Consider the following 25,004-nt stretch of genomic DNA (forward strand, 5'->3'; position numbering starts at 1 on the left):
GGGTGGGTATGGGACACGCTTGCGGCCGCTGACGCTGAGCACCCCGAAGCCACTGGTGGACTTCTGCAATAAGCCCATCTTGCTGCATCAAGTGGAGGCGCTTGCCGCGGTAAGGCCCTGGGTCAGGTATGGCGGGAAGAGGAACGGATAGTGACTGGGAGGCCAGGGGTGGTCATGCTTCGTTACCGAGCCCGTCAACTAGCCCACCTTATTGTGTCTGGCAGGCAGGTGTGGACCACGTGATCTTGGCAGTGAGCTACATGTCACAGATGTTGGAAAAGGAAATGAAGGCACAGGAGCAAAGGGTGAGGCATGCATGGACTTAGTCCTTTCTTTTGGTCCCTGGGGCTTGGCTGACTATTGGAGACAGAATATAACCAGATGTCTTCTTCCTTCTAGCTTGGAATCCGAATCTCCATGTCTCATGAAGAGGAGCCTTTGGGGACAGGTCAGGAGAAAAAGGAAGGCTTTGGGGCAAGGTTTAGGGTCAGTAAAGGGTGTTATCCAATCTGAATGGGTGCCTCTGGAGTCTACTCCAGGACCTAGGCCTCTACCAAAGTGGTAACATATGACTTGTCCCCTTCCCTAGCTGGGCCTCTGGCATTGGCCCGAGACCTACTCTCTGAGACCGAAGACCCTTTCTTCGTTCTCAACAGTGATGTGATCTGTGATTTTCCCTTCCAAGCCATGGTGCAGTTCCATCGACACCATGGCCAAGAGGGCTCCATCTTGGTAAGAGACCGAGTCTTCCTTTTCTGGTGTCCACACCCTCTTACCCAGTCACTGCTAACCCTCAGTCTCAGCGTCTCTTCCTTGTTGTGCAAAGCTGTGCAGAATGTTTTTGGGGCAAAGCCTCTGATATGTGGGATAGGCATGTGTATCAAGGATAAAGAACATTGGGCTGGGCCTAAGGTACCCTCCGCCTCCATATTCAGGTAACCAAGGTGGAGGAGCCTTCCAAGTATGGTGTGGTGGTTTGTGAGGCTGACACAGGCCGCATTCACCGTTTTGTTGAGAAGCCGCAGGTATTCGTGTCCAATAAGATCAATGCAGGCATGTACATCCTGAGCCCCTCTGTGCTGCAGCGTATCCAGGTGTGTAGTGGAGAACTGCCGGGTAGGCTGGGGGGGGGCAGGCCTCTGCTGAATGACTTGCTCACAAGTTGCCCACTTCCACAGCTGAAGCCTACATCCATTGAGAAGGAGGTCTTCCCAGTTATGGCCCAGGAGGGGCAGCTATATGCCATGGAACTTCCTGGTGAGGCAGAGAGGCCATAGGGTGAGGGGTCGTCTGTGGCTAGGCAGAGCCCTCTGACTCATCTCTCCCTCCAGGCTTCTGGATGGACATTGGACAGCCCAAGGACTTCCTCACTGGCATGTGCCTCTTCCTGCAGTCCCTGAGACAGAAGCACCCAGAGAGACTGTGTTCAGGCCCTGGCATTGTGGGGAATGTGCTTGTGGTGAGGCCCTTGCCCAGCCTGTCACTAATCCTTTCAGATTTGGGAGACAAATGACCCACTCTGACTTTCCTCACCACTCTCAGGACCCAAGCGCCCGTATTGGTCAGAACTGCAGCATTGGCCCCAATGTGAGTCTGGGTCCCGGTGTGGTGGTGGAGGACGGCGTGTGTGTCCGGCGGTGCACGGTGCTTCGGGATGCGCACATCCGCTCCCACTCCTGGCTTGAGTCGTGCATCGTGGGCTGGCGCTGCCGTGTGGGTCAGTGGGTAAGTCTGTGAGCTGAGCTGGATGAGGACACGAGCAGGGAACCTGTGTGCTCCACTGACAAGACTTGCTTCCCCACCCCAGGTGCGCATGGAGAACGTAACAGTGCTGGGCGAGGATGTCATTGTCAGTGATGAACTCTACCTCAATGGAGCCAGCGTGCTGCCCCACAAGTCTATCGGGGAGTCGGTGCCGGAGCCTCGTATTATCATGTGAAGGATATGCAGGGCTGGCCAAGCCCCCTTCACCATCACTCAACACCTCAGCAGACCCTGGACTTGGCGCCGTCTGTCTAGGGAGGGATGGAGAAATCCGAAGCTGTTGGACATGTGCCTTCTGATGGGGACAGAAACTGACAGGATCCTGCTGGGCATAACCCACAAGCCCTACTCCCTCAAGAAGAGCTGGGGCCAGGGCTGTATGGAATAATAATTTAATGCTCACTGTGGCCTGGATTGCAAGTCAAGCTCAGGCATAATTAGGGCCATGGCTGGGCTGCCACCATTGAGGCTACACACGGGCAGATGGGTGGAGATGGTAAGAGTGAGGGTGATGGGGGAAAGGCCAAGAGAGCTCATAAATAGGGCTCAGTCTGGGTCTGATGGTGGAGGCTCCAGGACGGTGCAAGCTGTGTGCATCGGGCTGGCCTAGGTAGCTGAGGAGGCGGCACTTGTGCTGGCTGCCTTGTCCCAGTCCTCTACGGATGCAATGGTGGCTTTGCAGAAGAAGCAGTCCTTGTTGTTCATCAGGTGCTGGTTGATGCAGGCTCTACAGGAGGAAGGGGAGTGAGCACTGCCTTGTGTGGCCTAGTTGCCACCCCAAGTCCATGTGCCCACTTACTTGCAGGATTTGTGGCCACAAGGCTGGAACACAGCAGAAATGGGGTGGGCATAGCAGATTGGGCAGAGGTCCTCTTCACTGGTGGGCTACGGGATGGAGAGTGAAGAGTGGGTTGGGGCTATGCCTGTACCTACCCTGGTGTATACGGATGTATTAAAATGGCATGGGCCGGCCTGTGTGTCTTAGCCCCACTCACCAGGGAGGCAGCAGCTGCCTGGGCCGACGCAGCTGTCAGGTGTGCCAGCATCTGCTCCACCTGGGCGAGCTCCTCTGCACTGATGTAGTCTGTGTCTGGGTTAGTGGTAGGTGGTGTCAGGCCCCTCCTAGGCCCAGAGCTCAGTGCCTCTTGGATACTCCCAGGCAGGAAATTTGCTATTCCTGAGGATCCTGAGCTCAGGAGACCCTGAAACTCTTTCCTGACCCAACCCTGACCCACTTACAGCTCTGTAGAGAGAAGCGCTTCCGGTCAGGGGCGGGCAAGGCAGTGCCAGGTGCTAGGGGCTCTGGCTGCCCCAGGAGGTAGCATATGGACCGGAGCTGGAAGCAGGGATCAGCCAGGAGCACAGAGGTGGCTTGCTCTGTCCTAGATGGGAAGGTGCAGAGGCAGTGGGGAAGCTGTGAGCCTGTGTGGACATTGTCTCCATGGGGGAGGGGGTGACGTCCAATCCAGAGGCCTCATTATTATGCCTGCATTCTTTACATCTTGTTGTTTACCAACCCTCTGAAGTCCTGGGTCCCAGTAGGTCCAGAACGGCCTATTACCAGTTTAAAGGGAAGAGGTGTTGTTGATGGCTCATAGGGGAAAGCTGCTTGCTACCAAATGTCACAACTTGAATGTGATCCCCAGGAACCACAGAATGGAAGAAAAAAACCACTCCCACCAATTGTCTTCTGACTTTCTGCATGACACCTCCCCACACACACCAACACACAAGTAAATCTAAAGGGAGAAGGGTGCGGATTCCACCTAACCTAATATACATTAATCCTTCAAAATCACTTAGAGAACATTAGCCACAAAAAACTTTCTCCCCAGACTTAAGCTCTTTTGCTCTTAAATAGGGAGGAAGTCAGGCTTCCAGCCAAGCGAACTGAAGACACTGGGGCCCTCTGGTGGTCACACTGGGTCTTCGAGTGCCAGGGCTGCCCCGCCCCTTAGCAGTAGGAGCCAATGGGAGCTTGGGTCCCCACCCCTGGGCAGTCACTTCCTAGTGAGTACTTAGAATCCAGTCAGAAAAGCGTTTGAAGAAGCTAGCGAGCTTAAAGAAGGGCTGGGGCCCCACCTCACAACCCCAGACCAGAAGAGCAGGAGGCAGCTGGGCCGGTGGAGCCGGCATTGTGCCTCTCAAGCCATGGGCCACAGGGAACCACAACCCGCAAGGCTGTAGAGAAGTGGGTGAGTCCCGGAGCTGTGGACAGCACTGAGCCCCCCATCTCTTCCCTGGTGGCCACTGCCATGGCCGGGCTGGTGGTGCCAGGCATACTGCTGTGCATGCTGAGTGCTGGGTCAGGCACCTCAGATCTGGAGGCCGCTCTGCCCCCTGCTCCCCACGACTGCCCCAATAACTGCATCTGTGCTGCCGATGTGTTAAGCTGCGCTGGCCATGGCTTACAGGACGTGCCGGTAGCATTGCCTGCCACGGCTGCAGAACTCGATTTAAGCCACAATGCACTCGAACGCCTGCACCCTGGCTGGTTAGCACCCCTCTCCCGGCTTCGTGCCCTGTACCTAGGCTACAATAAATTGGATGTGCTGGGCCATGGTGTCTTCACCAATGCCAGTGGCCTCAGGACACTTGACTTATCGTCTAATATGTTGAGGATACTCCACACGCATGACCTGGATGGACTGGGGGGGCTGGAGAGATTGCTCCTGTTCAATAACAAACTGGTGCACTTGGACCCGGATGCCTTCCAGGGCCTGAGGATGCTCAGACACCTCTATCTCAGCTGCAATGAACTCGCCTCTTTTTCTTTCAATGGTCTGCATGGTCTGGGGACCACCCACCTGCGCACTCTAGACCTATCCTCCAACTGGCTGGGACACATCTCCGTCTCCGGGTTGGCTGCACTGCCAGCTTTCCTCAAGAATGGGCTCTACCTGCACAACAACCCACTGCCCTGTGACTGCCGCCTCTACCACCTGCTCCAGCGCTGGCACCAGCGGGGTCTAAGTGCCCTGCGTGATTTTGCACGTGAGTACACATGCTTGGCCTTCAAGGTCTCAGAGTCCCGAGTGCGCTTCTTTGAGCACAGCCGGGTGTTTGAGAACTGCTCAGCTACTGCAGCTCTAGGCTTAGAACTGCCTGAAAAGCAGCTGGACACACAGGTGGGGCAGTCCCTGAGGCTCTACTGCAACACCAGCGTGCCCGCTGCACGAGTGGCCTGGGTTTCACCGAAAAATGAGCTGCTTGTGGCACCAGGATCTCAGGATGGCAGCATTGCTGTGTTGGCTGACGGCAGCTTAGCGATAGGCAGGGTGCAAGAGCAACATGCGGGCATCTTTGTGTGCCTGGCAACTGGGCCCCGCCTGCACCACAACCAGACACTAGAGTTCAATGTGAGTGTACATAAACCTCGCCCTGAGCCAGAGGCTTTCAACACAGGCTTCACCACATTGCTGGGCTGTATCGTGGGCCTGGTGCTGGTATTGCTCTACTTGTTTGCACCACCCTGTCGTGGCTGCTGTCACTGTTGCCGGCGGGCCTGCCGTAACTGCTGCTGGCCCCGAGCCCCCAGTCCACTCCAGGAGCTGAGTGCACAGTCCTCAGTGCTCAGCACTACACCACCAGACGCACCCAGCCGCAAGGCCAGTGTCCACAAGCATGTGGTCTTCCTGGAGCCGGGCAAGAAAGGTCTCAATGGCCGTGTGCAGCTAGCTGTAGCTGAAGACTTCGATCTGAGCAACCCCATGGAGTTGCAGTTCAAGGTTGGCTCCGAGTCAGCCAGTTCCACAGGCTCAGAGGGTCTCATGATGACCTAGACCGCCTGGGTGTCCCCACACTGGCCATAGACCTGCTGCTGCTTGCCTGGTTCACTGATGCAGTCTAGAGAACTGACAGATGCTGGTGGGATGCACTGTGCCTGCTCCTAACTGCACGTGAGCCTTGACCTGTCCTGGGACCGTTCTACTCACTGGTAAAGGGACTGAGGCTCCCCCACTTGCCTCCTGCTCTGTCTGGCTCAGGATAAGGCCTCAGACCACTAGAGCCTGCTTCCCCTAGGATCTCTGAGTGACCAAACGTCCCATGAAGATTAGGGACCAAGACCATCTGGTAAGAGCCCTTGCATTAGAGCTCTGGGACCACCTCAGGAATTGATGCAGATGTTATAGGCGTGGTATAGACGTGGTATAGACGTCAAGCATACCACCTTCCCTTCCTTGCCAGGGAGCTCACCAAGGAGGGAGAAGGCAGCTCAGAAGATCCAGCTCCCACTCTAGGATGGGAGGAATAAATGAGCCCTTCCTGTGCTGCAAGAGAACCCTGTCTATTACCACCATCCAGCCTCCGGAAAGCTCTACAACTCCTGTGGAGTCTGGTGGGCATGCATGACTCTTTCAGGACACTCCCGCAAGAGTAGCCCTGCTGTCTTCAGCCAAAGGTAGAGCCAATCCCATGGGCTCATAACCCAGCAGGAAAAAGCCTGGTGAACACGGCTAATCTGGGACTCATGTCCCTGGAGAGCAGAAGGCCTCTGAAGGACTGGTACTTATCTCAGCCTAATGGCTAAAGCAGTGTCCTGAACTCACATGCCTCTACCACTCCTGCAGGCAGTTAGGGAAGAAGGTCGGAGCCCCTCCCAGGAGGAGCTGGCAGCCCCGTGTGTGTCCTAGATGACTATCAAGGCACTTTGTAATAAAGATGGTACGTGTTCATTGCCAGGCCTTCCCAGATGGGTAGCTTTGTGTGCTCGGCTCTTGATCCAGCAGGGTGGCCCTGACCATCAGAGGATGGCACATCTTCCAAGTTTTGGCATTTATGCCCCTGCCAGAGGCATGGCTGCAAGCTAATCCTACCCAGCCAAAGCAGCTGCTGTTACCACCTGCTCACACCTCACCGTCTACCTTTGCCTCAGTGTCCCAAACTAGATTCTGAGGTCCATTTTGAGACGGAGAAACATGTACACTGAGTCCCTGCCCTATGAGCCCCTCCTCAAAGGGCACACCCAGTTCCCATGGGGCCAACAGTCCCCAACACTCACTCTGAGGCTGGACCATGCACCAGGAGGCGTACCAGGATGCCGGTCACTGCCACCAGGATAGGGTAGTGGTCCACACTCTCCAGGCCTGAGGGGAGGGAAGGAAGATGAAGTACTCATGTGGTTCCTGCTGTGGCAGCAGCTCGAGTCCTGCCCGACACCACTGGCCCTTCCCACCATTCTTCCTACATAGAGGCAAACTGAGGCTGGGAGTGCAACAGTCCTGGTACCGAATGGAGAATCTAGCACTGTTGCTCCTGGCATAGAAACTAAGGCCTTGGTGTGCTGAGGTGCAGGGCATCTAGATCCTTACCAGGAAGCCGTAGGGTGACTACACGGTCAAACAGGTTCCTCTCAGCTGTCACCCGGTTCAGCACCTGGTTCAGCAGCTGTGAGGGCAGGAGCCTATTGGTGGATGGCAAGCGCACCACTTGAGCCATCCCCGGGTCCTACCCTCCTTGCCCAGATGGACACACCTGTGCAAGACGCCGAAGCAGCATCTCAGAGGTAGGACGGGACCAGTCAAGGAATATCTCAGGCACCAGTGTGATGGTCATTTCCAAGACTCGCAACAAGCTAACCGAGAGGTCAAAGCAGGTGGCACAGACCTTGAGCTGCCGGCTGTCCACAAAGTTTCGCTCTAGGCGTTCAGCAGCCTGTTGAATCTAAGTCACCAACAGAAAGGCAGGTAGCAGTCAGAGAGGCCTTGCAACAGTGCTTGGCCTTGGCCTCTGCCCACCCCTACCCCAACACACCATAGCCCACCTCCTGGATCATGCCGATGAACTCAGAGAAGGCCCAGTTAAGCTGGTTAAGGACACTGTTGAGGAAGCTAGGTGCTACATCAGGGCCTTGTCGTAGAAGATCTGCCATGTGCTGCTGTAGCAGGGTGGAAGGGCAGGGCTCTGGGGGCAGAAGAAAGCCACATTACCAGGGACCTCCAGACAGGAAGCCCCTGCCTGTCATACACTGGAACAGAGGTGTAAGAACAAAAGGATGGCTCTCTAAGAAGGTTCCGATCATGAAAGGAGAGGACTGGCACAGAACTGCTTGGAAGTTAGGAGCAAGCATGCCTCCCTTCCTCCTGCTGAGCAAGCCACCACACCCCACAAGCCCAGAGCAGCCAGACAGCTGTTGGCCCCACGTGAAGCAAATTCTGAATCATATGCCTGCCTGCCTGCCTGCCGGCAAGTGTCAGATATACACAATGAAGACCATTCCCACCAGTATCAAGGCTAGCTTCTGCAAGAGCCCAGATTGGGCCCTGCTGTCCTCTGCTGCCCTTGGCCTGGCCTTGGCATATGGCTTAGGTGGTGAGTGCCAAGTCTGGGCTGGAAGGGCAGCAGTAACCAGAGCTCTCAGCTGCAGCTGGCCCAACGTACCTCTCCACCCCTCTGATCAAATCAATAGTCCCTGCACACAGGGGCGGCATCTGCCCCCACCACCCTCCCCACTTCAGTTCAGTTCCGTCCTAGAGTCTAGACAAGGCATTTAGCAAGGACTTGCTCCGTGAGTCTGCACAAGACTTTTGGCCACTCTGGGAACACCCAGAGACCAAGGCGCTGGCTGCCAGGGCAGAAACTTTGGTGAGGGAAGTGAGGAATGTGGCAAGCCCTCTGCAAGCTGCACAGCTCAAGGTCTTGGCCAGGCTCAGGTGAAAACCCTTGGGCTAATGAGACAGCACAGCTTCCTCTGCTAGCCAAATCTGAAGCCCACTTTGGGTCCTGATCAGTTTCTAGTTTGTGATCCTCTTGAGTCAAGGGTCCAAGGCCAGAAGACAACAGAGAAGATACATATCCCCTCGGAGATATGGCTGAGGGAAAGGAAGGGGGCACAGGGCAAGGAATAGAGTGTGCGCCCTACATAAGCTGCCAGCAAGCTGGAGAGACATGACCCCCTCCCACTGCGAGCCCAAGGGGAACAGAAGGACTTGCCCCAGAGCATCCCAGGGCTAGGAGGGAGTAGGAAAAAAATAGGAAACCAAGGAAAAGGTTAGGAGCCTGAAACCAGTCCAGGCAGGAGACAGGCTTGGAGGAACAGGAAAGAGACTCTTGAGTAGCAGGAAAGGCCACTAGGACCTGTCCAACCTGGATACTCACTTTGGAGGCTGGGCAAATTGGCATCCTCTGGTTTGGTTTTCAACAAATGTGGCAGCCGTGTATAGCGGTACCCAAACCCACAGCCCTGGGGGTGAAACAGCAGGGATCAGAGGGGCACAGTGACACTCCCTTCCAGCTGGTCTTGGCCATTCCCCTCAGGTCAGACTTACCCTCCAAAGCCGCACCAGGATCCAGTTGGTCTGGGCCCAGGGCCGTTGCTCATAGGGTGCCAAAAGGTTCTTCACCATAGCAATGCGCCTATGAAGGTGAGGGATGGCAGGCACAGGGTGAGGCTGGGCATGACGATGTCAAGTAGAGTGTGTATCCCCCCAGGCTCCCACTTACTGCTCCTCAGGGATCCGTTCCACAGCCCGCAGAGAGTGTGGGTAGCACACATAGCTGGCCAGGGCCTGCATCAGTGAGTCTCGAATGTCTGTCAGGATATGCTATGCCTCAGCAAGTCTCTGGCATGGGCTGGGACCCCCAAGCCTAATGCCCACATGGCCACAGTTTAGGTAGAAAACAGCTTGCCAGACATGCCACTCCACCCTCATTCCCATGGCTCTCTGGAGGACACTCACCGGTGCCTACGATGCGTGGGTCAGCAAAGTGCTTGGCAAGGGTGGCAGCCAAGCGGGTCAGGGTCTCCTCATAGCCTGCAAAGGAGGACAGTGAGAACTGCTGGCTAGCAGTAAGGATTCCAAGAAGGCATGTCCTTTGTCAGGGTGGGCAGGCATTGTGCAGCAGGCCCTAGAGCTGGCTGTGGGGCCAGTCTGGACCTATGTTAGCATCTAGAGACATTGGGCAATTGGGAAGGGGCGTGGACAGATGATGACAAGGACCCTGACCCAGGCTCTAAATCATTCTGGAATTCACCTGATGACTCAGCAGCCAAAGCAGCTTGGTCCCCAGAGCTCTGAAGGCAGAGCAACAGCAAGAACTGCACAGCACAAGGCAAGTGAGGAACTGCCTGCTTACAGCCTGCCATTGCTAGGCCCAGCTTGATCAGTGGTCTTGGTGGAACAAAGGCTCCCACTGAGCCCCAGCAGGGCTCGCCTCTTGTTATGCTTCACAGAACAAGCTACGGAGCCTGTCCCACTGCCACTCTGAGACCAGTAACCAGGCAGCAGGCCGAGGAGCCATCAGGCTATGAGACCACAGCAGCTATCATCAACACCAGCAAAGGAAACAGAGCTAGGGATCCCCACCATCTGCTGTCCTTGGCACACCCCTCTGTTGCTGCTTCAGAGCCTGCGGGCACTAGTTCAGTACCCAAGCTTGATGTGTATGGTTGGGTTGTGACAATGAACTTGGGGCTTGCCAAGTTCATTCTAAAGGTCTCTTTTCTGCACGCCTCTCCCCAAACTGTGAGAGGTCCCATCACCTGGGAGCTCTTCCATGCTGTGCACAGGGCCAAAATAATTCTTGAGAGCACTGTAGCTGTTGATGGCCACGCTTAGGTAGAACTCAGGCATGAAGGCAAAAAGAGACCCTGTGCGGTCCCCGTGCTCGATGGTCCGTAGGCAGACACGCAACAGCCAGTAGATATCCAGCATCTTCTCCTGCAGGAGGCACACAGAACGCTGCTGGGCCACTTACTGTGAGGGTCACAGGGACATGGTCTGGTCTACGGATCAGGGAGGCCTCTCCATGACCATGGCTGAGACCTGGACTACAGAAGTGTGAGTTGTGGCCTAAGCTGAAGAATGAAGTCCTCAGCAGGCAAGAGTCCAGCCAGACCAGGGCAGTTCTATGACCCAAATGAGTTATAAAAGGGTGGAGACATCAGGCTGTGTTGCCCATATACCAAGAACGTTGTCCCCAAGGGAGAAGGAGTGGATCTGAGGGGAGAGGAGAGGAGGAGAGGGCTGGGAGGAGTGGAGGGAGGGACACCGGTTGGGAGTTGATAAGTAATGTATGAGAAAAGAATAAATAAAACATAAAATACAAAGCAGATCAGAGATAACAGCTGCTACTCAAGAAAAAGGGAAGCATGGCAGCCTCATTTCTGAAGGTGATGGGTGGAGCATAGACGCTGGTGCAGGAAGAGGGTGTGTAGCTCAGCACGGAGAGCATGGGGCACCTGCGCATGCTAGCAGAGAGTGTGTGTGGAGGAGGCAGGTCTCAGAGGAGAAAGCGATGGGAAAGGAAGGCAGTGTGACTGCTGTGGGAAGAGAAGCCACAAAAAAAGGGGGAGGGCTTGTTCCCACAGTGTGGCTGTTAGAGAAAAGGCACAAGACCTCAGAAGGTGCCAAGCCCAGCTCAGATTCACAGAACCTGCACTTGACACTAGCTGCTAGCTCTCTGAGGTGTTCCCAAATCCCAGGACCAGAAAAAATACAGAGAAGGGCGGGCAGTGGGCACTGCCACCACAGAAGACCCGGGAAGATGAGCCTGAGGCAAGATGACAATGGCACCATTGTAGCCAAGGGGCCAAGTGATGGAGATGTGCCACTGAGGCTGGGGACAGGGCAGAAACTTTGAGAGCACTGTCTCAGAGAGGTGGAGGAGCCTGTGCTTGACCAGGTGTTGGGGGAGGGGAGGTAGCTAAGACAGAGAGGATGGAGTGAGTGGGCAAGTGCAGTCCAGGAAGCGCTCACACAGCCCTTTAATAATAGAAGACATTTCTCAGAGCAGACAGGAGTGAGAGAGAGCTGAGGACACAGGAGAAGGCGGCAGCTTAAAAAAATATAAAAAGCCCGTATCGAACATTATGCTCAGGGGCCCAAGTGTGGGGTCATTCTTTGTCTGAGATTCAGAACAAGTCAAAAATGCCCATTTTTTATCACTTCTATTCAACACAGTATTGAGGATCACAGCTGAGGAAAATTAGCAAGATAAACAAATAAAAGGCATCCAGATTGGGATGGGAACAGTAAAGTCACCTCTGTTCACAAACACTGACTTACGTTAGAAACATAGTGGTCACACACAGAGGGGAGACAGAATTAGAAACAGATCCTGCACAGAGGGGGGAGAGGGCTGGAGAGATGGCTCAGGTGTTAAGAGCACTGGCTGCTCTTCCAGAGGACCCAGGTTCAATTCCCAGAACCCACATGGCAGCTCACAGTTGTCTGTAACTCCTGCTCCAGGGGATCTGACACCTTCACACAGACAGACATGTACTGTACTCCACTGGCATGGGAGGGCAGAGGCTCATCTTTCTGGTTGTCTGTATGTGACAAGTATCTGGATAGCGCCTGGATACTGGAGCCTTTATTTAATGAGCAAGTGAAAGAGAATAAGAAGTATCCAGACTTGGGCTGGAGAGATGGCTCAGAGGTTAAGAGCACCGACTGCTTTTCCAGAGGTCCTGAGTTCAATTCCCAGCAACCCACATGGTGGCTCACACCATCTGTAATGAGATCTGGTGCCCTCTTCTGGTGTGCAGATATATATAGAAGCAGAATGTTGTATACATAATAAATAAATAAAAAAATCTTAAAAAAAAAAAAGTGTCCAGACTCAAGGGGTAGCAGGTGAGTTAGCCAGAAGCAGACACCAGAAAGTGAGGTTCAGGGAGGGCCACAAAGCCCCAGATGTGCTGGCAGGAATGGAGCAGTTAAGGCCTGAGAGGGGGAGTGAGGAGAGGACGCAGGTAGAGACCACCTTACTCCCCACAGGAGTCATGGCTGAAGAGCTGAGGTGAGCAGGAAGGACACCTCTACTTAAGTCCACAGGCACAAGAGAAATGGCCTGGTGGGGACAAGAAAATCTGATGGAAGACAGGGCTCTTTAAGGGTCCTAGTACAACCTTGTCAAGCCTATAGTCAAACAGAGAGGCTGAAAAAGGGTCATACTGACTAGGGCCATGGCTACTCACCTGGGAGTAGATGGTGGCGTGGACCCAGGCAAGACGGCGGCTCAGGTGGTCCAGCTTCTCTGAGAAAACTTTCTGGCTCTTGGTCAGCTCTGCAAGGATGTCCTTCCTCTGACCCCCACAGAGAAAAAACAACCAGAATTCATCCTTGTGCCTGTATCTCACTAGGCAGCCTGATATGGACCTACTAGCACCCTGGGCAGATGGGGGGGGGGCTCCACTTCCAAAGCTCACTCTTGCCAGTGGTGATCAGTGCAGACCCAGCAAGCCCCAGAAGAGGGGCCAGGTTAACCCCTCTCTGTGAGCTGCTGGTGTGAGCATCCAGGGACAGGGCCAGACTGCAACTTCAATGGCTGGGTAGTCCCAACAATTTGGTGACAGTGGGAACAGAAGGCCTGCTAGGGAGGCCCAGCCCAGACTAGGCATGCCATGGCAAAGGGGACTGGGAGAGCCAGGGCCTGCTTCCTGCTGACTCCAAGTGGCTGAGGAGGCACTCAGGGTCCATCCATTATTAACGAGGGTGACGGGTGTGTGTATCAGCACTTAGTGGGCAGGAATGGGGGAACCTTGGCACGGGCTGCAGCTGGTCGATGGGGCTTAGGATACACAGGCCCCTCAGCCAGCCTTGCTCTCACCACTTGGTGTGGTCAGGGCAGGGACAAGGGAAAATGTTGGGGCATCCCCAGAACAAGATTTCCTTTCTGGGATGCCCTGGCATACGAGGGACCCCAAGTATATCGTTCCTGTCCCCTGTGCAACACCCTTCTGTCCTAATACCCACCTGCCTGCCCCAGCCTTACCCTCTTGGGGCACCGGCGGAGTTTGTCCTCTGTGTCTCTCAGGGCCATTGCATACTCGTTGACGTCATCAGACACACCCACCATCTGAGTATTGAACACCACATGTCCAGGGTGACCCTTGGGTACCTTAGCTGGGCTGTTTAAAACCCAATCTGGCCCCAGCCTGCAAAGTTCCCCAAACCTGGCCTCTTCCTACAAAAATAATACAGGTAAGAGCCAGGCAGCAGCAGCAGCAGCAGCCTTGCTGTGTGATAAGTTCGATTGCAATAACACCCCACGGGCAGGTGTGGAAGCATCCCTGCATCCCACCACGCAGAACACCCCTCACCACACTCATGACTGACAGTGAGACCTTGCCCAGCTGCTGGTGCACGCTGAGGTTATACATCATGACCGTGCCATCCAGGACTTCCAGCAGTGAGTTCTCGGTGAGGGGCTGCTCGGGCTCCTCAGGGGGTCTTCCCAACAGCAGGCCCTCATTCCAGTGGCTGCCCTCAACTGGGGAGCAGAAGGCAGAATGAGAGCCAGGCTTTTCTGTTTGTTTGTTTTTTTGAGACAGGGTCTCGCTATGTAGACCAGGCTGGCCTTAAACTCAAGAGAGCTGACTACCTCTTCTTTACTGGTGCTGGGATTAAAGGTGGCACTACCACACCCGACTTGTGATTTCCTCTTAAATACACGGCTATAAGGGCCTTCCGGGAGGAGAGGGGAATCCCTCTCTCTTCTTTGTCTAGGAAGGGAGCTTCAGGGAGAATGGGTCGAGGGAGGGCGGGGTGCAGGGCAAGGCCCTGCAGCACCAGGACCTATTTTTGTAATATTGATTTCCTGTCTTCAGATTGTGCTTCCTGTGCCCTTGGGATGTGGCCATGCCTCAAGGTGGTAGGGAGTGGGGGGAGCCAAAGATAAGGGGTTACACACAGCAGAAGGCCCTCAGCAGCTCTGCCCAGCACCTACTGTCCTCACGAGACCTCTGCTCCACGGTCAGCGAGCGAACCTTCACCTTCTCCATGGTGCTCAGAGGCCGCCGTGGGGTCATGAGGCTCACAGCTGCTGTGCTGAGGAAGCGGTTGGCTCGGCCCAGGGTTGGAGAACTGAGCCAGCCTGGCCGGGGCAGAGGCAGTGCCCCTCCGATGGCCAGGGCTTGTATGGGACGCTGTGGTGGAGAAAGGGCGTCAGAAGCTAATCTGGGTCCCACATAGGATGATCTTGATGCACAGGGTTGGGGGGAATGGACGGGGAGGGGCCATGCTCCACCTGCAGCCAGGAGCTTCGCCTATATGGAGAGAAGCTGACCCGTGTCACACCCCTGCCTACAAGATGAAGGAAAAGCCCAACAGGAAGCCTCTGCCTGCCCCTACTGCCACACCTGGGCCGCCGTGGGGGTTGGCTCTTCATCCTCATCCAGGTCATCCATGGTAGCTGCCTGGAGCTCCAGGGGGTCAATCACGATATTGGCTTTGGAAGCAAGGTCATCTGAGAGACATGGCAGGATGAGAGGCTTAGGCCAATTACCGAAGAGAGACCACTGATGGAACTGCTGAGTGGCGACAGCATTGGCAGACTGGGTGTGTGGGGTGCTGTGTCTGCCTGTACAGTCTACCCCCCACTGCTCTCACTACTCCTTTTCCTTCTTGCTCCAACCTAGCCTTCTCTCTACAGCTCAGGGGGCCCCTCTTCTAGCTGCAACTAGAAGCAGGAGGCACCCCTCATTACAGCATTCCTGTGGATCTACAGTGTCCTGTAAGACTACTCCATATATGAGGTCATAGGCACACCTCACTTTGCACAGACAATCCAAGCACGTCTCCAGCTCAGGCTCTGCTGCTCGCTGAGTCTGTAGGTCTCACCAACACACTGGACTTGATACTCATCTTCCTTCTAAAGGCCCTGACCCTGATGACACCCAGCTGCAGAGCTTCTGGTGTGACCAAGGTTAGCCACTGCTCTACAACGGCCTGCGGTCCCAGTGCAGGCCTCGCCCTCTATCACCTAGATCCCTATCCCACTGCAGCCCACTCTCCCTGCTGCCAGAGGAAGGTCTCACAATGTAGACATAGCTTCCCCCAGGCCTTCCAAAGCTGTCCATACAGGGTTTGCTCCCTCTGTGTGGCCCATAAAAGCCTTGGCCTGGCCTCCCTGCTCCCAGCTCCCTGCCTCTGACTTCCCAGCACATCTGCAGGCCATACTAAGCTGCTTCTGACTTTTGCTGTTGCTTTTTTGTTTTTTGAGACAGGGTTTCTCTGTGTAACGGTCCTGGTTGTTCTGGAACTCCCTTTGTAGACCAGGCTGGCCTTGAACTCACAGAGATCTGCCTGCCTCTGCCTCCCAAGAGCTGCAATTAAAGGCGTGCGCCGCCACCACCTGGCTTTGTTGCTTATTTTTAATACAATGTTTTTAGATTGATTTTTTTCACTTGTATGAGTGGTTTTGTACATGTAGCATGTGCATGCCTGATGGCCAAAGAGATAAAAAAGAGGGTGGATTCCCTGGGACTGGAGTTACAGATTACTGTGAGGTGCCCTGGGGGTGCTGGGAATCAATAAAAGTAACAAGTGCTCATAACTGTTGAGCCAGCTCTCCAGCCCTGATTGTTGGTTTTTAAAGGAAGGTCTCACTATGTAGCCATGGCTGGCCTGGAACTCACAGAGATCTACCTGCCTGTACCCTCCTCAGTGCTGTTATTTACAGTGTGTGCCATCACAGTCTGCCCATGGTTGACATTCTTGCCCTTGGGTTCACAGTACCAAAGGCCATCCTCAGACAGCATTGACACACCCTATGCTAAATTCTATGTGCATACACCTGCCCTATTTCATCAGTGCATTTCCTAGCCTGTCTCTAGTGCCCAGGGAAGGCACAGCTGGTTAAACCCAAGATCAGATGCAGCCTAGCAGGTCAGCAGCTCCCTGGCTAAATAGGTAAGAAAGACTTGGGCACCCTCTAGTGGACACAGGGTGGCTCAGCACCCACAGCACTGCAGGCTCAGAGGCAGCCAGGCCTGTTCACTGCCGCAGCCTCCACTCACCTTTAAGGGTCTTTCGAAGGTGTGAGAGGAGGCCCCCAAGGCGCTGAAGGTCAAAGTAATCCACCTTGCCATTATAGAAGATCTGGGGTGGGATATAGGCCTCTGCAGGAAGTCAGGGGTGTGGGGTCAGCAATATGCTGAGTAGGAGAACTCTCTAGAGCCACAGCCTCTACTCTAGTCGTCTGACCTTCTTCCACAAGCTCAGGCAGACAGTAGAGCCAGAGCTCAGGCCTCTTGCTCTCTCTGTCACTCCTTGCTGTTTTAGAGTAATGTCAACAACTGTAGAACTTGGGGGTGGAGGAAGAATTCTTCGCTGAGCTCTGGCTCTACTAGCTACCAGCTGTAACCACTCAAGAGAACAGAAGGACAAACTCTATGGGATATCCTCCAGCCCAGAGTGCCTAAGTCTCTTACTGACTCCTGGGACTCTGTCTGCCCAAATATAGGAGCCCAGGCCCCATGTGAGGCAGCTCCACAAAGGACTGCACAGAGATCTAAGCACCAGGCCTGAGGGATTGGACCTGTCACAGGCAGGAGTCTGTGGAAGTGCTCAGCCAACACAGGCCCAAGGGTCCCAGAATATGGGGCTCCTGAGATGGACTTAACTGGACAGAAGGCCCAGCTATCCTCACATACATCTCAGGTCTCTACAGCACCACCTGGTTCAACCAGTCTTGCCCAGCTGGGGTCTGGGGTCACTCACCCTCACTGAAGGAAGCACGGGGGTTGGAAGCTTTGTATTCATCCCAGTAGAAGCGCAGGGCGGACACCAGCCGGTGCAGGAAGCAGACCATGTACTCAGGGGGGCAGAGCATGGACATGTTCTGGGGGCACATGGCAGAAAACATATGGTGCCAGGCCAGGGTCTAGTTCATCCTCATCCAAGGCTGCACCCCAGGATCCCAGGGGAAAGGCAGCCACAGCAGAGGTTGTGCCAGATGCCCAGGGCAGAGCCCCTGCGACACAGCCAGGAGCCCTCAGTGGCCGCTCTGGAGGATACCTACCCCCCGGCCGCTGGCATTCTCCTGCAGAAACTTCCGGAATTTTGTCAGAAAGATGTACCTAGAAGCTTCACCCTTCAAGGTGTGGGGAAAGGAGGCTGTGCTGAGTTGACAATTCTCCACTTTACCCAGAGCCACGCCATAGGGACATGAACCAGCCCCTGTTATCTGGGGCTCAGAGCCCCACCCCTCCCGGTCAGGGGCCCACACAGGAGTCTTGGGTCACTTACCCCATTGTCATCCTTATTGTCCAACAGCAGCTTCAGGATCTGGACCTGTAGTCCTTCCACCACTGGGATAGGGCAGGAAATACAGCCCTTAGGCTCCCAGGAATGGGAGCAGGCAGAAATTTGTGTCAGCCCTCCACCGCCAGGGTTCCCCAAGCCTATCCTAGGCATCACCACCAACCGCTCCAAAGTATACATGCACACACCCTCTGTCCCTGCCCACACCTGAGGCCAGGGCTGACCTTCAATGCGCTTCTTGAGTCGTTGGCAGCCACGCTCATAGGCTCTCCTCCGTTGCCGCTCCTCAGGGGTCTCCTCCTTTGCCTCCTTACTGTCTCTGCCCTAGGCAGGGGCAGAGGATAGAAGGGTTTCCTGCGGACTGACTTACCCAGGACTACTTCACACAGAAGACCTCTCACCCCAAGGACTTTAGGAACCAGGGCAAAAGAGGCCTCAGGTACTCAGTGCCAGGTGCCCAGGTACACTGGGGCAGGCCCATCAAGGTCTGCCCACCTCCCTGCTGGAGCGATGGGGCCACCAGGTGGTGGGGATGAGTTCCTGCAGGCCAGCCTCCTCCACACGCAGGGGACTCTTAATGTAAAAGAAGACCACAGACCGAAGCATGTCGAAACTGGCAATAGTCAAGGAATAACTTGGCTCACCAAAGCACCTGCTACACACCCCCATGAGCCCTTTCTCAGAAGCCCACCTCGACGTAACTACCATGGCTCCCCCACCAAAAGATGCCAGCCTCACCATGTAAATGTCTCCTAGGTTGTGAACCAAAAGAAAGATCTATGGTTATCAAATCAGCAAGAGTATGATAAAAACTTGTCAAAGGACTAGATGGATGGGATGGGCCTGCTGGTCCATCTCAGGCCCCAACTTTGATGCCTTTGTCCCATCGTTTCTGCCTACTGGAGGCTGAAAGACAACAGACTAAGGTGGCTTGTGCTTAGGCTTCCCAGAGAGCTGTCTCTTCAGAGAAGACCTTGTCTGTGCACACAGACAAAAGTACCTGGATGAAGCTAAAGAGACCAGGCTGTGGGGCCTTCCCGAGTCTCCCTGGAGACACGTGTCTGATGAACACTGCCCTCTGCTGACCTTAGAAGGCACTACATGGCAGGTCTGCCTAGCATCCAGAGGATACAGGACGTTGCTAAGCAGAAACTTGCGGGACTTCTCGTGTCTCAGGATAGAAATAGTGAGGCGCAGGTAGTGGATCTGTGGAGAAGGGGTGCTCAGAATAGGCCAGCAAGGCTCGGGGGTTTCAGGGCAGGGACAGATGCTCCCACCTGTAGACCCAGGTCTGGGACAATGGGCGAGAACCGGTAGAGACGTAGCAGAGACATCATCAGCTGCTTGAGGCAATCCTGTACCTCATAGTCCTGGGAAGACACGCTAGGGCAGCCATGACGGGGCCTTTCCTAAGACCCTCCCATTCCTCGTTGCCCTGATGCCGTCTGACAGCGTGGCCTGAGCCTGGAGTCAGAAGTCTTTACCTCCATGAAGAGCCACAGGAGGTCCAAGATCTGGTGTACCACAGACTGAGCCTGCTCAGGAGTGCCCTTCTCCGTGATGCCCAGCAGGAAGCTCACAAGCACAGCCTCCACCAGGTAGACCTTGCGCTGCACCAAAGGGCAGGCATAGTAAAGCTGTGGCCTCCTCCTCCACTCAGGAGACCCCTTCTCATGTTGAAGAAGCAGGCTTCAGATACCAAGTCTTGAGCCTTTCAAGCAATTCTACCACAGAGATGAACCCCTTCCAGAGTCTGACTGAGAACAAGAGGAGCTGCTGGCCCACACTCTCTCTAGGGCTTTGCCATGCCATTTCCTCAGCCTGTGACATCAAGACCTTCCTTCCCCAGGATGCTATCCTTAAGGTCTGAGGCCTGTGGCTGTACGGAACCCTGGCAGGTGGTGCTACAGGATCCCACGTGAGTCCCTAGCAGAGGCATGTGTCTACCATGGACACACCTAGCAGGCCCCCTCTTCCCTTCCCTGTTATTTCCTTACCAGGAGTGGTGCAAAGTGATGGAAGATGTGAGCCAGCGCGAGGAGGACAGTGGGCTGCCCTTGCAGCTGCCACTCAGAGCTTTCCTTTTCCACCAGTCGCCCTTCCTGTTGGGCAGGGAGAAGATTATGAGGGGACGTGGGCTGGGCTAAGACCCCTGTTCACCCAGCCCAGACTCTGGCTCACCACAGGGTCCAGCTCCACACTCAGTACTGCCCGGAAACAGCCCAGCAATCTCTGTGCCCTCACCAGGTCAGTGAAGGGAGGGTCCTGCAGGGGCCGGAAGCCCGAAACTGGGTAGGTGCCACAGAGTTAAGCCAGCAACAGCTAACCTGAGGCTGAGGCACATCCCTCCCTCCCGACCTCCCTCCCTCCCTCTTCCCCTCCTTCCCACGGAGAGCCTAACCAGAGGGCCCCGCCCACCACTGCGCTACACAGCAGGGGCCCAGTCTGTATCACAATTCTCCCACTCAGTCTCTGAGGAGGTCTTCACCTGCTCAATAAAGACAACTAATGGCACCCACCTTGAAAGGACTTTTGTCCTTGGACCAACCTAACTAAGCTGCATCTTGTGTACACATAGCAGCAGCTAGACCTGCCACCCGCCCACAGTGCTCCTGGGGTAGGGAGACCCTCATTTTAGATGCCAAGCCTCCCACAACCATCTTCCCAAAATGATATCGCAAAGGACGGCTGCCGAAGTTGAATGCCACAGACTCCTTGAATGACAGGCTGATGGCGGGGAAGTAGGCCATCCCGAGGCCGCGGGAAAGGTTCTCAAAGGCAGTGCCCAGGGAGACGCCGTTCCTGGGCAGGAGAAGGGTACATCTATAAGCCAGCGACAGCAAGGTATGGCTGCCCACCCTTGGTCTACTGAACTTGGCCTGCTCCCTCTAAGGGAGCAGGAAATGGGAAGTCTGGCCAGGTCTGTAGATAGATAGGAGACTCACAGGCAGAAGGATAGAGTCCCATCATCCAGATCAATCAGGCAGCTCACGATGTCCCCTGCTGCCCATGCCTGCCACGAAAGGAAGCTTTGCAGACACGAAGAAGCATAGCAGCCTGCTTGATCCACATCCCTGCTGTATTTCTAGGACCACCCAGGGAAGACTGTCCACAAGGAGACAGGAGTCTCCAAACCCCTGACCCTCCCCTGGTACCTAAAATCCTTCATGGCTAGCCTGTGGCTCCAGACCACAAGCTATGGGGTGGTTATGAGGTTGGTGATCCACCAAAACCTAGCTCTCACCTTGCCGTAGTTTGTTGTGGTCACATTCCATTTGCGCACCCGGTTGCCGTCATAGGCGTAGGAGTTGTATGTATCTCCAACCCCTTCCTAGGAGGGAACTGCTTGTAAGGTCTGAGGAAGATGGGGAAGGGCAGGCCAGAGCCCACCAGTTACTAACCTAGTGCCCTCAGGGCTCTAGAGAAGGGCCATGATGTGTTTGCCAAGGGGCCAGAAGTGAAGGGCTCTATACAAGGTTCCCTCTAGTAGAAAGGAGCACATTCCCTCCTGAGCGGGCCTGGGGTGCTCCTGCTCTGAGGGCGCCTGTAACACAAGTTCGTGCAAGCTGGCGCTCTGGGGCCCCTCCCTCTGCATACCTCCTGATTAAAGCGGCAGTTGATGGTGCACCAGCCGATCTGCATGAGCCCCTGGGAGGAGATGAGCACCTCGTAGACCCACTTTCCTAGAAAAAGCAGCGGTGGGCCCAGAAAGTGAATGAAGACTGCTTCTTGCCTCAATTTCCTTCCAACTCTCGGAGCCTCGGCGGAGTGTGAGCTCACCTTTGTACACGCATGTGGTAGAGCGGATAGTACCAAAGTTGCTGTGTCCAATCACCTGGACAAAGACAAAAGCAGGGCTTTTCTCCAGGCACATGCTCTGTCCCCAGCTGAGTTAACACGGGTGGCACAGTTTGGCATGGCCAACACTGCACTGAGTCTGGCTGAGGTAGGAGAGACTGTATCCATGTCAAGAGCTTCTGGGACAGAAGCATGATGGGACCCAGGGTTTACTGAAAGGGGCTGAGGTGGTGACTGTGTCAAGGTCGCAGGGCTCTGTCAGGAAGGCTTAAGGATTGAGGATACCATGGTCTGGAGAAGTGTCAAGATGAGTATGGCTAATTTCATTAGGATGAACTTAGAGAACAGGGCCATGTCAGGAGAGCTTGGGACTGTGAGAAGGAGCTGAACGAGGGGCCCACAATACATGTTCACTCACCCCCAGGAGGTCATCATCCACAAGGAGAAGCCCCTCAAAGCCTCCTGTGTGGTCTAGGACCACAGTAGATGGCCCAAGTCGCCCTTCAACTTGTCCTGAGAAGGGGAGATGTGTGAGGTCAGGGAGAGCAGAGGCTCTGCAAACAGCAGAGAACTCCAGGACTTGACACCACACTCTCAACCCCACTCCGGAGGACGCCTCATACCCTGGCTCTCCTCATCTTCACTGTCCACCTGTAGCAGCTGCTCCACATGCTCTGGCAGGTTATGGAAGTTCAGGGGTTTCCTGGAGAGTGAGAGGATGCTGGGGGCCCACAAGCCCTTGAGATCAGCCAAACAACAAACCCTGTCACCTTTTCCCTGAGCTCTGCTGGGTGGCTGGTTAAGCTCTAGAGGAAGGACTCACCTGGTTCTAGACTCTGATAAGCTAGAAGCTAACAAATGCCGTGAGTCACTAAACTAAAGCTTACAAGCAGGCATCCCTCAGTACTGCTTAAAAATCAAAAATCATCAGCCTCGGGCTGGGGAGACATCATAGTTAGGAAAGCACCAAAAGGACCAGAGTAAAAACCCATGTAAGAAAAAGAAAGTTGGGTGTTACGGCATTTGTGTATAGTCAGCACTAGTCAGCACTGGGGAAGAGGATACGGTAGGGGGGAGATCCTGGGTCTCACTACTTAGCGAGTTCCTGGCCAGTGAGAGACCCTGCCTCAAAACAAACAGAGGGCAGTTTCTAAGGATTGACAGGGAAGTTTGTCCCCTAGCCTCCACAGGCTTCACATGTCCCCGTGCTTCCAAGTGCACCCTGTGCATCACACACACACACACAAACACCAGCTCTCTAAACCCTAATTCCCTCATCTGTAAACAAACAAAACAATAACAACAACAAAAAGAAAAAAACAGTTGTACATCAGGCTGTCAAGATGTGAAGATTCCCACGAAGAGCCCATGCTGCCTTGTAGCTCATAGCCTACCTTCTCTCAAATGCACCTGTGTTAGCTCTGGCTGGAAGATGAGGCTGAGAGGAATGCCAGCTGCCCAGGGGTCCAGCACCAGGGTTATCTAATCTAGTCCTTAACCCTAAACTATGGTTCTTTTGGCAGCAACCTTTCCCACTACTCAGCCGAAAGAGACAGTGTTGATAAGACATGCCCTGGAAGTACAAAGGGCTCAGCCCTATGAGTGGCTGGCTGCCCCTATCCTACGCCTTCCTGTCTTAGGATGGCCAACAGAATACATGGCCCATCTGCCCACAATCTTTTGCAGCCGAAAGGGCTGGGCAAGTTTGTCTGGGCGGTTGCCTAATCTTCTCAGCACACGTGCCCCAAGTTAAAGGGCCTATCAGGCTGGGCACAGTTGCACACACATTTAATACCTACACCCAGGAGGCTGAGGCAGGAAAATGGCAAGTTTGAGACCAGACTGGGCCACACAGCACCCTCGTATATGTGGGGATGGGGTGGGGGTTGGGGAGACCTGACCTGAGCTCAGCTCCTAAGAATAGCAGGCAAGGGATTAACAACCAGCAGGACTTGGCAGGGCAGAGCTCTACTGCCCATCTGAATCCAATTCACAGACTGGCGGCACCTGTCCCTCTTCCTCTCATCTCAGTACCTGCTCTGCTCGTCTGCCTAGAACCAGCAGGCTCTAGAAGGGTCATAGAGGAGCCAAAGCACCAACTCCTACCGGGTAGCTATGACCCAGGTTCACAGGACCGAACCCAGACTGCAGGAGGTGGATATACACAAAGACCCCTCCTCAGCCTTGCTGAGCCCTAGGCCAAGGTCAGGAGCCAGCAATAAGATTACTGAGTCAGTAACAAGGAAGACTGAAGGCAATTCTATGTCTGAATATCTCAGTAGTCCAAAGGCTAAAGGAAAGTTCCCCAAAAGCCATTCTCACAGGCCCATGATTCAGGAGGGGTTCTCGGCACACAATACATAGCTCTGGGCAGCTGCTCTGAGGTAGCCTCCACTAAGGCCCTGCCCATTTGGCAAACCCTTGCCTGCCCTTTCTAGGATTTACCAGGTCCTAGCCTAGAATCCTACATCTCCACAACCAAGTGACTGATGACCCTGCCTCCCGGTGGCCACAGCACTAGCAGTAGCATCTGCTAGTGGTCACATCGGGTAGAAATCAGATGGTCCTGGGAAGAAGCCAGGATTAGAGCCAGAGTGAAGGTAGACAGGAGCCCTCCAGAAGCAGGAACTTGCTGACTACCCTGCTATTTAAATAGAACAGTAATAAGGCTGTCTCTTGGGCTTCCCAAAGAGTACGGATCATGAAAAACAGAACAGCCACATGGTCCAGGAAACACATAGGTAGGGACATCCATGCTTCATGGCAGGAAAAACATAAATGATCCCATAAATAAATTATGCTGGCAATAGTCTTTTTTGTTGGTTTGTTTTTCTTTGTTTTTGTTTTTCAAGATAGGGGCTCTCTGTGTAGCTGTCCTAGAAGTTCCTCTGTAGACCAGGCTAGTCTCAAACTCACAGAGATCTGCCTACCTCTGCCTCCTGAGTGCTGGGATTACAGGCATGCACCACCATAGCCAGGCTCAGCTGGCAATAGTTGCTTTGTTTTTGTTTTTGTTTTTGTTTTTGTGAGACAGGGTTTCTCTGTGGCTTTGGAGGCTGTCCTGGAACTAGCTCTTGTGGACCAGGCTGGTCTCTAACTCACAGAGATCCACCTGCCTCTGCTCCCAAGTGCTGGAATTAAAGGCGGGCGTCACCACCACCCAGCTCTAGCAATAGCCATTAAAAGAGACTGCAGAATAGGCATGGTGCCTATATTCTCATCACCTGGGAAGCTAAAGAAGGAAACTTACCAATTTGTCGACAGCCTGGGCTATATAGCAAAATCAAAAAAGAAAAAAAAAATTCTGGACAGGGTTTCCTGGCTGTCCTGGAACTTACTTTGTAGACCAGGCTAGCCTCAAACTCACAGAGTCTGCCTTCAAGTGCTGAGATTAACGGTGTGCACTACCGCTACCCCACAAAACACAAAATCACTTTTAAAAAAGTAATTGCA

The 25,004-nt window shown here is 54.4% G+C and overlaps 3 protein-coding genes across 5 annotated transcripts in view; 2 read left to right on the forward strand and 1 right to left on the reverse strand.

Moving 5' to 3' along the window:
- Gmppb (GDP-mannose pyrophosphorylase B) overlaps nt 1–2,178 on the forward strand; it is a 5,093-nt gene extending 2,915 nt beyond the window's left edge. Inside the window, exons 4-12 of the mRNA XM_027414247.2 lie at nt 5–109; nt 225–305; nt 400–448; nt 590–732; nt 936–1,094; nt 1,179–1,257; nt 1,332–1,459; nt 1,543–1,725; nt 1,808–2,178. Coding sequence (XP_027270048.1) covers nt 5–109; nt 225–305; nt 400–448; nt 590–732; nt 936–1,094; nt 1,179–1,257; nt 1,332–1,459; nt 1,543–1,725; nt 1,808–1,939 — 1,059 coding nt within the window. The 3' untranslated portion in view covers nt 1,940–2,178. The remainder of the gene's footprint in view (nt 1–4; nt 110–224; nt 306–399; nt 449–589; nt 733–935; nt 1,095–1,178; nt 1,258–1,331; nt 1,460–1,542; nt 1,726–1,807) is intronic.
- Nucleotides 2,141–25,004, reverse strand: part of Rnf123 (ring finger protein 123) — a 26,789-nt gene continuing 3,925 nt past the window's right edge. For 2 of the 3 annotated variants that reach the window (XM_027414533.2, XM_027414532.2), the window contains 36 exons: nt 22,175–22,254; nt 21,970–22,064; nt 21,534–21,588; nt 21,351–21,436; nt 20,998–21,084; nt 20,699–20,766; nt 20,430–20,555; nt 19,935–20,049; nt 19,751–19,855; nt 19,238–19,363; nt 19,031–19,123; nt 18,886–18,959; nt 18,249–18,366; nt 17,978–18,077; nt 17,739–17,800; nt 17,512–17,583; nt 17,211–17,331; nt 16,508–16,609; nt 14,849–14,955; nt 14,437–14,635; nt 13,835–13,980; nt 13,483–13,566; nt 12,686–12,793; nt 10,247–10,424; nt 9,444–9,518; nt 9,208–9,295; nt 9,033–9,120; nt 8,863–8,947; nt 7,529–7,668; nt 7,240–7,428; nt 7,077–7,152; nt 6,767–6,851; nt 3,004–3,146; nt 2,760–2,854; nt 2,564–2,649; nt 2,141–2,491 (listed from right to left, as the gene is read on the reverse strand). In XM_027414533.2, the coding sequence (XP_027270334.1) occupies nt 2,371–2,491; nt 2,564–2,649; nt 2,760–2,854; nt 3,004–3,146; nt 6,767–6,851; nt 7,077–7,152; nt 7,240–7,428; nt 7,529–7,668; nt 8,863–8,947; nt 9,033–9,120; nt 9,208–9,295; nt 9,444–9,518; nt 10,247–10,424; nt 12,686–12,793; nt 13,483–13,566; nt 13,835–13,980; nt 14,437–14,635; nt 14,849–14,955; nt 16,508–16,609; nt 17,211–17,331; nt 17,512–17,583; nt 17,739–17,800; nt 17,978–18,077; nt 18,249–18,366; nt 18,886–18,959; nt 19,031–19,123; nt 19,238–19,363; nt 19,751–19,855; nt 19,935–20,049; nt 20,430–20,555; nt 20,699–20,766; nt 20,998–21,084; nt 21,351–21,436; nt 21,534–21,588; nt 21,970–22,064; nt 22,175–22,254 (3,778 nt within the window). In that variant the 3' untranslated portion in view covers nt 2,141–2,370. Of the gene's footprint in view, nt 2,492–2,563; nt 2,650–2,759; nt 2,855–3,003; nt 3,147–6,766; nt 6,852–7,076; nt 7,169–7,239; nt 7,429–7,528; nt 7,669–8,862; nt 8,948–9,032; nt 9,121–9,207; nt 9,296–9,443; nt 9,519–10,246; nt 10,425–12,685; nt 12,794–13,482; nt 13,567–13,834; nt 13,981–14,436; nt 14,636–14,848; nt 14,956–16,507; nt 16,610–17,210; nt 17,332–17,511; nt 17,584–17,738; nt 17,801–17,977; nt 18,078–18,248; nt 18,367–18,885; nt 18,960–19,030; nt 19,124–19,237; nt 19,364–19,750; nt 19,856–19,934; nt 20,050–20,429; nt 20,556–20,698; nt 20,767–20,997; nt 21,085–21,350; nt 21,437–21,533; nt 21,589–21,969; nt 22,065–22,174; nt 22,255–25,004 lie in introns of those variants that run through there. The other variant, XR_004769758.1, reaches the window with a different exon arrangement.
- Amigo3 (adhesion molecule with Ig like domain 3) lies at nt 3,144–6,446 on the forward strand. Its single transcript, XM_027414538.2, has one exon. The coding sequence runs from the start codon at nt 4,020–4,022 to the stop codon at nt 5,544–5,546; it is 1,527 nt and encodes a 508-aa protein (XP_027270339.1). The 5' UTR covers nt 3,144–4,019; the 3' UTR covers nt 5,547–6,446.

This window comes from Cricetulus griseus, chromosome 4 (assembly GCF_003668045.3).
Source record: "Cricetulus griseus strain 17A/GY chromosome 4, alternate assembly CriGri-PICRH-1.0, whole genome shotgun sequence".
NCBI lineage: Eukaryota > Metazoa > Chordata > Mammalia > Rodentia > Cricetidae > Cricetulus > Cricetulus griseus.